Source organism: Nematolebias whitei, chromosome 8 (genome assembly GCF_014905685.2).
Source record: "Nematolebias whitei isolate Nwh7 chromosome 8, NemWhi1, whole genome shotgun sequence".
NCBI lineage: Eukaryota > Metazoa > Chordata > Actinopteri > Cyprinodontiformes > Rivulidae > Nematolebias > Nematolebias whitei.
In genome coordinates this window covers 32,502,710-32,516,567 of record NC_056505.1, presented here as the reverse complement: position 1 = coordinate 32,516,567, position 13,858 = coordinate 32,502,710, and the positions used below count along the sequence as shown (strand labels likewise).

At 42.0% G+C, this 13,858-nt stretch overlaps 1 protein-coding gene across 2 annotated transcripts in view; it reads left to right on the top strand.

Annotated features, from left to right (window-relative positions):
* Nucleotides 1-541: 541 nt before the first annotated feature.
* Nucleotides 542-13,858, top strand: part of LOC119414085 (RNA-binding protein Musashi homolog 1) — a 22,892-nt gene continuing 9,575 nt past the window's right edge. The window contains exons 1-6 of one of the 2 annotated variants that reach the window (XM_037681208.1): nucleotides 542-767; nucleotides 1,005-1,045; nucleotides 1,444-1,525; nucleotides 1,655-1,739; nucleotides 9,353-9,394; nucleotides 10,462-10,554. In XM_037681208.1, the coding sequence (XP_037537136.1) occupies nucleotides 712-767; nucleotides 1,005-1,045; nucleotides 1,444-1,525; nucleotides 1,655-1,739; nucleotides 9,353-9,394; nucleotides 10,462-10,554 (399 nt within the window). In that variant the 5' untranslated portion in view covers nucleotides 542-711. The remainder of the gene's footprint in view (nucleotides 768-1,004; nucleotides 1,046-1,443; nucleotides 1,526-1,654; nucleotides 1,740-9,352; nucleotides 9,395-10,461; nucleotides 10,555-13,858) is intronic. The other variant, XM_037681206.1, reaches the window with a different exon arrangement.

Genomic DNA, 13,858 nt, shown 5'->3' with positions numbered 1-13,858 from the left:
AAAAACTGCTGGGACCGACTTCCTGTTTGACAAAAGCATCCCTTTGGTTTTGTCAACGTTTAGGACAAGTTTGAGACGGAACAAATCTGACTGGATGACGTCTAAAGCGGATTGCAAACGCTGGAAAACCTTATCAACTGTTTTACTCGACAGGAAACAACTGTGTCATCAGCATATAGTGTAAGGATACATCAGGGATGCTATGACCTACATTACCTATCTAGATGGTAGATAAGAGGGTGGGTCCTAAGACCTAACCTTGTGGTACACCATTGTTGACTGTTAAATAACTGGAGGACATACCATGACAAGGAATTAGGAATTATCATTTGATGTGTGGGAGAAAGTGCTGTGGCATGTATTTATTTAATTATGTAGAAAATGAAACATCTGAAGAAGCGTTGAAGAAATGTGTATTTGAACGACGCGCTTTTATTTTGAAGACCCGTCCCGGAAGTGTCGACTCTAACGGCTGCTGGCTGGACGCCGGAGCGGAGCGTCTCGGTGTCGGAGGGATGAGAGAGGGACAGCAGCCGGGACTAAGGGGAGGAGGTGGAGTCTGTCCCAGTCTGCATCTGGCCCGCTCCCCTTTCTGTCACCCCGGGCCAAACCCGCCCAGCTCCTCTCTGTCTCCGCCTGTCCTCCCGCTCGGCTCTGCCCGGACACACACACGCAGCGGCGGCAGACTCGCACACACCGCCTGGACACGGAATGGAGACGGAAGGGAGCCAGAGCCTGTCCACCACGGACTCCCCTCACGACCCCTGGTAATGGAAAAAGAAACTTTGTTTTTCAAACTTTCCGTCGCCGTTCAGCTCGCGCACTTCAGAAACAAACCTCGCACACCTCCACGCGCACAGCCGAACATGAGAGATGAGGCTGAACCCGCCGCGGCTGCTCTCAACACCTCAGTAACTACTTGGTCATGAGCGCGAAGAAAGGTTGAAACTGTCTGAAGCCTTCCTCTTTACGGTGGAAATTAAACATTTTCTCTTTTTCCACAGCAAAATGTTCATAGGCGGTCTGAGCTGGCAAACAACACAAGGTAAACCTTTTTCCAGCAACGCTCCAATGTCACCAAGTCTTAAAAAATCACTGCACGTGTTGGATGAAACCCGTGGAAAATTCACGGAGAAGCTGTTTTTGTTAATAATTCAGTTCTTTCACACTTTAAAAAAAAAAATTTTTACATAAACGTGCTCCTGAATGAATGCCCCCATTCAGAAATACCATAGACAGGGACTCATTTGAAATTATTGAGGCAGTTTATTTAAAGTTTTTAGCCATTTTGAAGCTTTTTGAGTTTTTATCGTGTTTGGTGATCGGTACTTTTTAAGTAAAACATTACAACCAAGTGACCAAAAGTCTTGCAAACTTTGTCAAAAAGTTGTTGCTTGTTCGTCCCCAGCATGATTGCATCGTCATCTCTTTTCTGTTTTCCAGAGGGTCTGAAGGAGTACTTCTGCAAGTACGGCGAGGTGAAAGAGTGTATGGTGATGCGAGATCCGGTTACTAAGCGCTCGAGGTGAGGGAGCTGCGAGCACGGCTTCTCCGCCAGAGCTGAAAGTTTATCTGACCTCCATGATTCCTCTCTGCTCATAATGTATCATTACACGTCAACATCACTAATACCTTCTCCCCGACACGTCTGCAGAGGCTTCGGATTCGTCACCTTTGTGGATCAGGCGGGCGTGGATAAAGTTTTGGCCCAAACCAGGCACGAGTTGGACTCCAAAACAGTGAGTTCTCTGTGTTTACTTCCCACCACTTGCTAATCCCATTGCACAGTGTTTGATTAGTGGATTTTCTGATAATCCGCCTGAAAGGTGTAACATTGCTACATTTTAGTGTGTTTACGAAGGGTTCCTAAGGGTTCCTCTGTGCTGATGTTTTTCCTCTTCCTGTATCTTTAATACACGACTTGGCATCTGCTGCTGCACCTCAGCTGGGGAGCACTTTACATGATAAAGTCCTGAGTCGACACTTGGGAGAAAGTCTTCTCTCATCTCAGTTCTGCCAAACAAGGCAAGAAAATGTCACCCAGTGTCAATTTCCATAGAAACACGGGAAGCAGGACAGGGTTGCATTCACTGCCGGTCTTTGATTCGGCCTCCTGGAAGAGTGAATTGAGACTTTTTTCCCTCCCTCTCTGTCCCCAAGGGCTTGAATTGAGCTAACAAAAAGTTTCTCAATAGAACAAGTAAACGCAACCTGAAACCATCAAGGTGTGAAAGCAGCAACCATCGAACTCCTGCGAGCTTCCTGTTGCTCTCAGCGAGAATCAAACCACGAGCGCGGTGAGGACCGAGCCGGCGCGGTGCATTCAGGCCCTTTTCACCTGCGTCAATTGCAACTTAGAATGTATTAATGGCCTGTGTTCAGAGTGTGTGTGACTGTGTGTGTATCTTTTTGTCAGTAATGAATGTGGGCCGGTCTGGGAACAATGTGGTCTGTTGGTCGCCATAGGGACCACTGCCCCCGCCTCTCTCCTCAGTCAGGAGTTGTGATTGGTTGCGGGTTAGTCACTGTATTGAAATGAGGGGAGGCTATTTCTTTCCCCTTTTGTGCTTTGAGCGTCTCACCTTCTCAAGTCTTTGCAAGACAAATGGACGTTGCAAGGACGGGGAACATGGGCTGTTTGCCGTAGAAACTTATGTTCAAAGTTAGCAAGAGTTTTAACTGAGTGGTCAAACCAATTAAAAGTTTTTTTTATATATATATTTTCTGGTTACTGTGGTTATGTAGCGATTTAGTGTCACTTGCTGGAAAGTGCTTTGACAAGCAGCCCCATCATGGTCGGACGCCACTAACTCACCATGGGGTTGGTTTCCATAGAGACCCCCACCACCACCTCTGCCACCACCATTTTCACAGTTGAAAAATGACTCTGTCACAAAGAAGAGAAGAGAAGAAAACGATGCACATCAGTTACGATCATTTCTTAAAAAAACAAAAATCCAGGCGGCTGCAAATAGCAGAGGCCATGACACTGACCGACGATCTTCTCATCTACTTATTAGGTCTAAACACAAAAGACTTCTTATATAAATTATCTGCTTTTGTGTAAGTTTGAGCTGCCCTGCTCATGGGCCCGTGGCAGGGCCTCCTGTGGTTGTTTTCTTGGTGGCGTTCGTCGGAGGCCTCAGCAAGTGTGTGTAAAGAGCTCGGTAATCACGTGCAGGGGTTGGATGGTGAGTATCAACCCCCCCCCCCCCCCCCCAGTCACTCCTTCTCTGATTCAGGTTATCCTGTTAGCGAGGGGAAAGAGAACAGTTCTCCACTGGCAACAGAAAGAATGTGCCATGCTGTGACCGACTGAACCGCTCGGCGCTGGAATTAACAGAGCTTTGCTCAGCCGTGAGGCTAAAGAGCAAATAGAGCGCTGCAGAGGAATTCATTGTGCTGAAGGACTGATGCGGTGCAGTTCGGACCAGCATAGTACGACAGGTCTTGCTGTGATTTATGGAACGTCTGCTAATCTCGTCGTCCCTCTGGGTGCCCTTTCAGCCCCCCAGCTGTTGGCAAAGTTAGAGGCGACGTGGCTTCACCTTTTGTAGGACAAAGTTTATCAGGAGAGAGTTTTACCACAAAAAGACAGAGCTCCTCACAGAGCAACATTGGGCATTTGTACTAACCCCCCAACTGTTTCCGTTCTGAGCTGAGTGGGGGGAAAAAAGTGCTGCTAGTGGGGGTGGTGGTGGCGCATGATGACCCCATCTGTGATTACTATGGCTCTTCTTACTAATAGGATTGGAGCCATCAGGCTTGAGTTGTTCCTCGGAGATGGTGAGTGCTGCTGTCCAATGGGCAGGTCGTTCCCGGCTCAGGCTGTGACAGGCAGCACGCTAGGCCAACTGTTGCATAGCTGGGACGGAGCTGGCAGAGGGGGATTGCCCTGATTTCATAAACCTATCTTGGAATTACCTTCAGCGTCTTCTCTGTTACCTTGCTGAGGGTCAGGCCTCTTTAAACGGACTCGCTCAGGCCTTCAAGTCATTTCACACGCCTTAATTTAGAACAAGATACGTTGAGTATCGTTTTCCTGCAAGAAATTTAGCCACTTTAGCAAAAAGTACTCTTAAAAACAAATCTGTCTGGAGTCTTCGAAGCATGGTTTCTGTTTTTCCTGCATTGCACCACATAAAAACAGCTGTGAAGTCACAGTTAATGTTTGTGTGTAAGCTCAGGTTGTTGGTAAGTACAGTGCAGAGGAGTCTACACAATAAAAGCAACATATCTAAGTGACGTAGCAGCCATCAAACTCCATTTCACTCTGGTCAACATTGGAAAACAAACCGATTTCATTCATGCGTTCATTTGATCTGTTTAATGTCCACATTTTCCTGCCCTCGGATGTGCTGTGTGCTGCCACGTGTTTGATTTTGTCCGTGTGTGTGTGTGTGTCTGTTTGTTTTTGAATGTGCACAGGCGTGTTGGACATCAGGAGGGTTGGTGACCGGAGGTGACTATCAGAGTAGTCTAGCCATCATAGAGACTAAACAGTAGACTCTGCATCTGATCCTAAAGTCTTAGCATATAGTGTTTTTTTTTTCTCCACTCTGCTCTCTAGAACAGAAGTAAAAATTAAAAATAAAAACAAAAGTTGCAGTGATGTCTTGACTCTGGTAAACGCATGTGGTTTACCATAGAGGTTGTAGCTCTCTACTGTAGTTCAACTCTACCCTCTCATGGTTACGGACTAATCAAAGCGCTGTACTGCCTCACCATCTGTTAGTGTAACAGCAGTACAGCGTGGCGTAGTCTAGTTGTTCTCTAGCTCTATTAGACCAGCATAGACTAATATAGAGGTCTCAAATTCCAGTTTTACAGACTGTCAATGAATGCATCTTCATGGTATGGTGTAGTTCTGTCCTTGTTTTTTTTTTTTTTAACCATGATGCTATTCAGTGGGCTCTTCCACATTTTGTAGTAGTTTCATGTTTTGAATGTGTCAATGAGACTGAAATGAAAGCAGAGGAAGATCCGATCACCTGAAGGTTCAAAAGATGATGAGTGGTTCTTTGCTGTTGTCATCGCTTGCGTCGGCATGCTGAGCAAACTAAACAAAAAGCTGTGTCGCTCCAGCATCAGCGTGGCATGATTGACAGCTCCCGTCTCCTTCTCCTTGCTCCTCTCACTCGTTCCTGACGCACACTGTCTCGGTGAGGCGTGTTTGTGATTGTGGCGCTCGTGTGAGATTCCAGGCGATCACATGTCACACGCTGGTGCAGAGAGAGGCCGGGGTTCACTGGATGTTCCCAGGAAACTCACCTGCGCTCTCATACACATTCACGTTTACTGTATATGAACAATGATGTGTTTGTACTAGGCCTGTCACGATAACAAATTTTGCTGGGCGATAAATTGTCTCAGAAATTATTGCGATAAACGATAATATTGTTTAAAATTTGACAATTATTAGGAATTATTGTCAATTTTAAGAAGAAATGTTGGTTAATTTTTGTGTGTAGTACATTTTTTCAACCACCGGATGACAGTATTAGACTGTTGGAACCGAATGGATAGTGAGGGAGCGAGCAGCGTGTCTCTTTATGAAATATGGGAGGGAGGTCCCTTGACGTGACACGGGCTGTCTCTCCTTACTTTTTTCATTTTTCAAAATGGCGGCCGCTCGGTGTGGTTTGAGCTCTTTAGCATAGCATTTATCACACAAAGCTTTTAATAAAAAAATTCGGTAAACAAGTTCTCAGCTTCTTTTTGCAAAGTAAAACAACTATTTACACGAAGGCACGGGTTTCAACCGTGAATTATGGAGCTTCGACAAGACGGAGGTTTTTCCCCGAGGTCGGCCTGTTAGCTTAGCTCATAGCTTAGCTTCTCAGCTTAAATGCTTTTAACGATCCAAAAGCGCAATTTTGGACGGTTAAAATGGATTTTAAAGAGAAAGGTAGAGGTCATTGAAGAGCACCGGAGTTGAGCCTTGTGTCATCCAGTGTCTTCAGTAGAAAGAGACACAAAGAAACGATAAAGTCGATAAATGAAAATTTGGTCGATAATTTTAATTTATCATGCAATTAATTGATTTATTGTTTATCGCGACAGGCCTAGTTTGTACCGTTAAAAATATATGGGGAGTGGACATATTGAATAACCATATTCACAAAATGTGACTCAAACGTTTAAAACAGCCATCTACTTACCTTCAGCCCGATGTTTCATCCATGATTTGCCTTTACATCGTAAATGCTACTAAAATGCTCGTTGGCAAAGAATTTGTTGCAAAAGTCGGAAAGACCAAACAAAAAAATGATTCACAAAGTAACTAACTAAATCTGCACAATATATTTCTAATATTGATGCTTAACATGCTCTTAAATGGAAAATTTGTAAGCAAAGTTTGTGACAGGATGCCGATAAACAGGTGCATTTGTTTACTGGAAATGGCTAAAGTGACTAAAAAAAATGAGGTAAACGTTGAATTTATCAGTCATATTTGTTTACTACGACCAGCCTAATGTAGGTCAGTCCTGTGACTTAAAATTCCACATGCTAGATTCAGCCGAGTGCTTTGTTTACATTGAGCGAGTACCCGCATTTCAAAACTGCATGTCAGTATATTTGTAAAACGACTGGAGTGTTGGAGTAAGCTCTTTCAAACTGCACCATTTGGTGTAGCCCACGATAACCTGCTTGATTTCATACTGTGCAATGAGTACGATTAAGAGTAGTTTTGAGATGGATTATTTATTGAGCAAAAGAGTTTAGTTTTTTTTAACCTTTTATGAATTAAATATTGTCACAGATTGAACTGGTCCTTTAACACAAATCTTTTGGCCCTGAATGATTTAGAGCTTTCTTAAACATAACCCTTTAAAACAGTCTCACTTCTAACTGCTACGAGGCTGTGGATGCAGCAGGCTTATTAAAAGACCAAGATACTTGAAACTGATAGATGCTAATGTGTTTTAGAACACAGTGAAAAAAGGGAAAATTAAGACATTTTACTAGTGACGCTTTCTGCAAGTCCACCGATCAATTTTATTCTGACACAAAAAAAAATAAGTTTTCCCCACAAATAAGTCCAGTAAACAAATTTTACACGTGAAAAAATATTTCTAAGTATATCTCAAAAGATGTTTCTTGCTTTTCAATGTTCTTTATTGTCATTCACATGTGGTACACGAGGTGGAACAAAACGGTGTACACAAGGTCCCAGTTACACCCAAAAATAGCAAAAATATAAAGTATAAATAGCGATGCACAGATCCACTTTTTTTCCACTTCTGATACCGATACCTACAATATCTGCGGTTTGATATCCTTAAATACCGATACGATACCGATCCGATACAGGTAAAAGGGTGCTGAATTAACTTAAAACATTTGTTTTATTAAACACAGACATAAATATACTGAATTACAAATTAAAAAATATTTTTAACACACCAATAGCTTCACAAGCTTGGTCAAACATGTACAAACAACACAACTTTAGTTTGTTTAGTGCAGTTATGAGTATAACATCCAACGTAAAGTAAATAATAATAAAGACACTGAAACTGACAAAAACAATAGGTTGACAGCTTTGGTCACACATAAAAAATAAACTTCAACTAACCTTTCAAATGATTCAAGAATTCTAAATATAATGTAAAATAAATAATAAAGGAGCTGAAATAAGAGGAACAAACAATAGCTTCACTAGCTTGTTTGGCAGATATTAAAATAAACAGCAGTCAGCTCCAGTCCTTATGGATCGGTCACATCATCACCGATAAGTTTTCAATACCGATACTAATATCGGATCAATGCATCTCTAGCTATATGCTAAGATAAACGCTAAACAATACGCTAAAAGGTCTAAGATACGCTAAACACTAATGACGTAAAACAACACGATATATTAAACATCAGCCCGGACATTTTTCCAGTGCATAGCTGTGACTAATCGTTCATTTGATTGATTTACTTGCAAATATGGTAAAAAATGTATATAGCCAGCATTTGCGTTGTTTTCCCATTGTTTTATCTACAGCTTATGTTTAAAACAAAGTTTTAAATAAGTGCCTGAACTTTAGAAAAGCCTCTCTAACACACATATTTTTCTTGTTCTATTATTTTTAAAAGTGGATAAAGACTTAGTAAAAAAGAAGACTCCAGTCTGAGCGTATTGTCTAAATACAGTAGAGGGTCGCAAAAATAATCAAGTACAGAAGACGTCTTCCCCCAATAAAAAAACAGCTAACAAATAATTTCTGTTTTTGTTTTGAAACCCTGTAACTGAGATCTACCAACATTCAGTTCAATTTTGAAATGTTGCCAGAATTGAGCCTTTACTCTTTGTGATCCCAGAAAAGTTTCAGAATTATTTATTCTAGTCATTAACAGGTGAATTTTTAAAAACTAAAGCAGAAAATCACAAACGACCGAAGTGCGTAACATCAAACACAGTGCTGATAGTTGTGTGTAGAAGAGTTAAACATGGCAGTCATGGCTCTGTGTGTGCTTTTTCTTTTCTTTTAACTTTAAGAATAAATCAGTAGCATTTAGATTCTACCATGAAAACTTTTTCAAAACTCTGTTTTGTTCATTTAAAAACGCAAAGTTCTTCAAAAAACTCTTGTAGTTTAAAGCTTGTTACATCGCAGGCAACACTCACACCACGGGTGTTTTTTTTATTATTTTATTTCAACGTTGTCATTTATCCATTACAGTAGAAATCACCACACCACATTTTAAGCTTTAACATTTCAGATATTTTAATTAAGAAACAGTGATTTAAAAAAATTAATATATAAAACCTACATTTTCAAGTTTGTTTTCCCTAACAGAATTCAGTTTACCCTAACTGACCTTTTATCTTTGCAGTTTTATTGTCCGTACATCCACTGCCACAGATTTTTATTTTATGGGAAATTTAATAATTTTTTAACCTTTATTTATACAGGTGGTCTCATTGAACCACGAGGACTCACTTTCAAGACAGACCTGTTAATAGAAATAAACACTCTCTGTAAAATGTTTATTATAATAGCCAAAGACAATCAACAATCTTTCCTGTTAACTTTATTTTTTAATTCTTAATTTGTCTGCTGAAGTCATCATACTTACAGTATTCACCTGTAGTGTTGTGCATTAAAGTGTGTTAGTTTCTGAGCATGCAGAACATGTGACGTCTTCATTTAGAGGTGCCTGCACCCTGATTAATGTTGTCATTACGTTTTCTATCGTGGAGAGGAACAAGCCTAAAAAGTTGGTGTTTTTGATCAAAGATGAGCTCGTTGGTGGTCAAACATGGATAAAATAGACGTTGGGTGACGTCTTGATTTTAAAGTAAGGATACAGTTCTGATTTGAGCACTAACCGGTTCGTTCTGTATCTTCCCTCATAGATCGATCCGAAGGTGGCGTTCCCTCGAAGAGCTCAGCCCAAGGTGAGAAGAAATGTCTCCTGATGTTCTGCTGTGTTCGCAGCAGGTTTACCTTCATTAATATGTTACTTAACTGTTGACAACCCTGACTGCTCTTTTTGGTGCACCGTAACAAGAAAAAACTCCACAGCTTCAGTTTCGAACACTTCTCTCTTCGCTCAGTTCCGACCGTGGCCACTTTGTCTTTTTGATCGGCCTCGGCTGACTGTGAAACTGAAAGAACGGCTCTGCACTGAGAGGAAAGGACGCCAAATGTAGCCTTACCCACACCAACATTACTGGAAACCTCCAAGATTTTACATCACTGGAAAGTAACGATAACTCATAAAGATGTTCCCAGATTTTCTACTCGTCTGTAAATAACTTGAAATAAGTCAAAATACACAATTAGTACAGTTGGAAATACTTCCAAATTAAACAATTTCATGGATGTTTGGTAAATAATACTTCTTTCATGTAATTTGTATGATAACAAATATCCCAGGATAAATTGGCTCCAGAACCCCAACTTGGCACTTTTTTTTTCTGATGAAAACAAATATTATTGACTATTTTTTACTAGACATTAAAAGTAATAAATTGTGCCCACAAACTAAAAAAAAAAAAAAAAAGTTTTTTCAACATAGCAGGGGCTGAGCAATAAAAATGTTCTTCATGTGCAGCAGGTCCTCCAAAAACTCAAGAAACACCCAGAATACATGAATATTGTAAATGTTGTATTACTGGTGATTCTGTGAAGATCAGCGACACTGACATTTATTTCTCAGTCCACTTACTTTTCTGCTTATGTTGAACAGAAATGTTACTGATGGAACAAAATGTGTTTCTCCTTAACGTCTTCTGAATCAGAAAATAAAGCTCCGTGTTCTTTCACTCAGTTCAGTTTTAATGAGACGATACAAATACTGTCCCTCAGTTGAAGAGACGTGGGGACGGTTTTGACCAGGAGGTTGTAACTGTTTGTGTTGACTCTTAACTAGACTCATCACAAAATGTGGTTTTTTTTTATCAGATAAAAACTTTGTTACAAGTGGATGTTTTTTTAATGATCACCCTCTCTTTTCTTCCAGCTTGTGACCCGAACAAAGAAGATCTTTGTAGGCGGCCTGTCAGTGAACACAACTATCGAAGACGTGAAGCAATACTTTGACCAGTTTGGGAAGGTGAGATTTTGAAGTTTGTTCGGTTTGTCAAATGGGGAAAAAAATGTAATCACAAAGTACGAAAGCGTTTTATAAGTTGTTTTTTTTTATGTCAGTGCAGAAATAAATCAACAGCTTAGAAACACGCACACAGTGCAGCATCCCACCAGCTCTGTCGGTTCTGACTCACGGCTCTCTCTCGGAGAAAAACTTCACTTGGAGCCGAGCGGCGGCCCGGGGACGAAGGAGTTACTGCGAGGAAGAGGAGGGCGCGAAGGGAGAGAGAAAAGGGCTGGAGGAGCAAAAACAACGGGGCTGAGAGGCTCCGGGAACGGCGGGCGAACTTGGGGGTGTGTGGGGGATAGAGGGGGAGAAGGGCTGCTGCGAGGTGTGTGTGGGGGGGGTTGTAGAAAAGTTTTGTACAGAGTGTGTGGTGGTGAAGAAGGAGGGAGGGAGGAGATTATCAGAATCTGAATTAATCTGATGTAACAGCTGCTACTACCCACAACCCCCTTCTGGCCTGTTACCGTGGTGACCTAGCTTGCCCATTGTCCCCAAGTAATTCTGTGGGTTGGGGTGGGGGGGGGTTGTTCTGAAGGAGGAGGGATGAGGTGGTGCTAGAATCACTGCACTGGGTGCGTGGGGGGGGGGGGGGTGGTGTAGTAACAATAAAAAACAAGTTAAATAACTCTAAAACAAACAAACTGGTCGAACAATAAAGTTTTAGTGTTTTGCCAGATTATGAGCTACACTTGAACTTTTTCCAAGTTTCTCTTAAACGTTTCTGTGGAAGGCAGAGAATAGATGATGGGCTGACAAAAGCACTGACTGGGGAGGGAGGGTCTTACTTTGGGAGGCAAAGAAGAGGGAACTGGCGCAAAGATGGGGTGGGGGGGGGACCTCTGATCAAAGCTTGGCAAATATTTTGTAAGTTTGTCCAGAAGTTAGCTGCATACAGAACGTTCCTTTCTGCTAAACCTGCCTCCCAGTGTCAACACGATCATCACCAGTTTGTTCCGTTTTGGTTCTGGTTATGTTTTAGTGGACAGGGGGTGAATAAATATACCAAATTAAGTCCAGAAGTTTTCTCAACGTCAACCCCTTCAAAGTTTTTAAAGACAAAAGACACATCGACTGCGTTTAGCCGCCACGTTTTTCCAACTGCGGCGCTTTATTTGCAGCGCTCGACGCTCCGGCCTCGAGTTTCTCCGCGCTCCCTCTTCAATCATAACATGGAGATGAATTTCTGCCGAGAGGGATACCGAGGGATGGACGGTGAAATGTAGGCTGCAGCCATCCATGGAAGTTCCTGATTAGACTGCCTCGCTGGACCTATTGTGTCCAGTCCTGGTGAGGACAAAGGAGTGCGGAGAGGGATAGGCGGCAAATAACAGGGAAGATGAGAAGTCGGGAGGGAAAAAAGGAATATCGTTTGGCTCTGTGCCATTTAAAAATGTCCAGTTTGAATTATTGACCGGTGATGTGACTGTGTTTGTAGCTTTGAATGTGTTTATTTAAACATCCTACAGGGTAGTTTGTGTGAAGTTTGTACTCATACACTGTACTTTCAAATAGGTCAAATATATTCTGATTACCATAACTTCCAGACCATTGAGCTCACCTGAATATAAGCCACGCCCACACAAAAAAATTGTACATATTTAGGCCACACTTGTCTATAAGCTGCAGGTGTCCACGTTATAACATGAGATATTCACACAGGAAGATTTTTTTAAACTTTTAATTCAATACGTACTGGTAACATACACAAATATGTACAGTAAATGTTTTTGTCTAAACAGTGCCTGTTACACGGCTGGTTAAAAAATAAATAAATACAGTAGCCTACCAGGAAGTCATTGATTACTATCTTCATCTTCCTCCTGTGCACAGGAAGTTAGGGATGCTTTGGTCCACTTTTTTCCACTTCCAATACCGATACCCGCGTTTTAGCTCTAGCCGATACCGATCCGATGCAGGAAAACAGACCCGTTTCTGAAGCAGGTCCAGATGACATGATTTAGCCACTTTTGTTGTCTACCTGGATGATTGAGCTTACAAACCCAGTGCTGAATTAACTTAAAACATTTATTTTATGTACTGAATTACAAATTTATTGAAATCTCTGCACCATAACAGCACACTTAAACACACCAAGAGCTTCACAAGCTCAGTCAAACATGTAAAAACAACACAACTTTAATTTGTTCAGTCAGTTCGCTAGTACGTAACATCACTCAGAGCACAAAGCATAGAATTAGAGTGAATAGATCTGCCCAGTCATGGATCGGTCACATTGTCACCGATACCCGGTCCAGAAGTTTTTACGATATCGGTACCCTTGTCGATATTGGTATCGAATCAGTGCATCTTTACAGGAAGTGGACCAATGAACTGTGACCTGTTCAATAATTTCATTGGTCAGATATTTTAGTTTGGATAGATTCTTGTAATCTCAAGTATTTTATTTTGACGGTCTGATATTAAAAGTTCTACAGGCAGTTCAAGTTGTAAAGAGCGGCTGTCAGGCTGGAAGCAAACAGCGACTGACTGAAAGGTCCTCTTTCACACTGACACTCCTCACTCACCTTTGACCTTTCTGTGGGCAAAATGCCCTCAGGGGTTCACACACGCACACACACACACAGACTGTCCTATCACTGACGCTCTTCAGTGACTATGACGGATTATTCTGTGGAACATATCCCATAAACTTATTTTAGACCAAGAGGACAGATGATTTTACCAAATGTTTGCATGGAGCCTGATGTTTAAACATGTTGAGCAGCGTCAAAAGAAAGAAGGGAAGAAAAAGTCACAAAAAGAGTGGCTCAACTTTGACTGGAGAAACTGTGTGTGTGTGTGTATGTGTGTGTGTGTGTGTGTGTGTGTGTGTGTGTGTGTGTGTTTGTGTGTGTGTGTGTGTGTGTGTGTGTGTGTGTGTGTGTGTGTGTGTGTGTGTGTGTGTGTGTTGAATAGACACCTGTGTCTTTGCTCCATAAAGGGAGGCTGGGCCGAAGGGAGAGGTCAAAGGGAGAAAAGGAGGAGGAATTATAGCTGACTGTGCCAACAAACAAAGCCTCCAGGCCTCTTTGTTCTCCCACTCTCTTTGTTTCTTCTTTTTCTTCCCTTTCCACTTTGACCCAATCTTTCTCCCTCTTACAGGACTCTCTGTGCTCTCTTTCAGCGTATCTCCACCTGTCGCCATTCCTCTCACTATCAGCTCTCGTCGAGTCTCCACCTGCCTGCAGGATTCACCTTTCTGCCTGTGTCGGTGCTCCTCTCCGTCTCATCGGCACGCTCCCAGCATTCATAAAAACTGCCC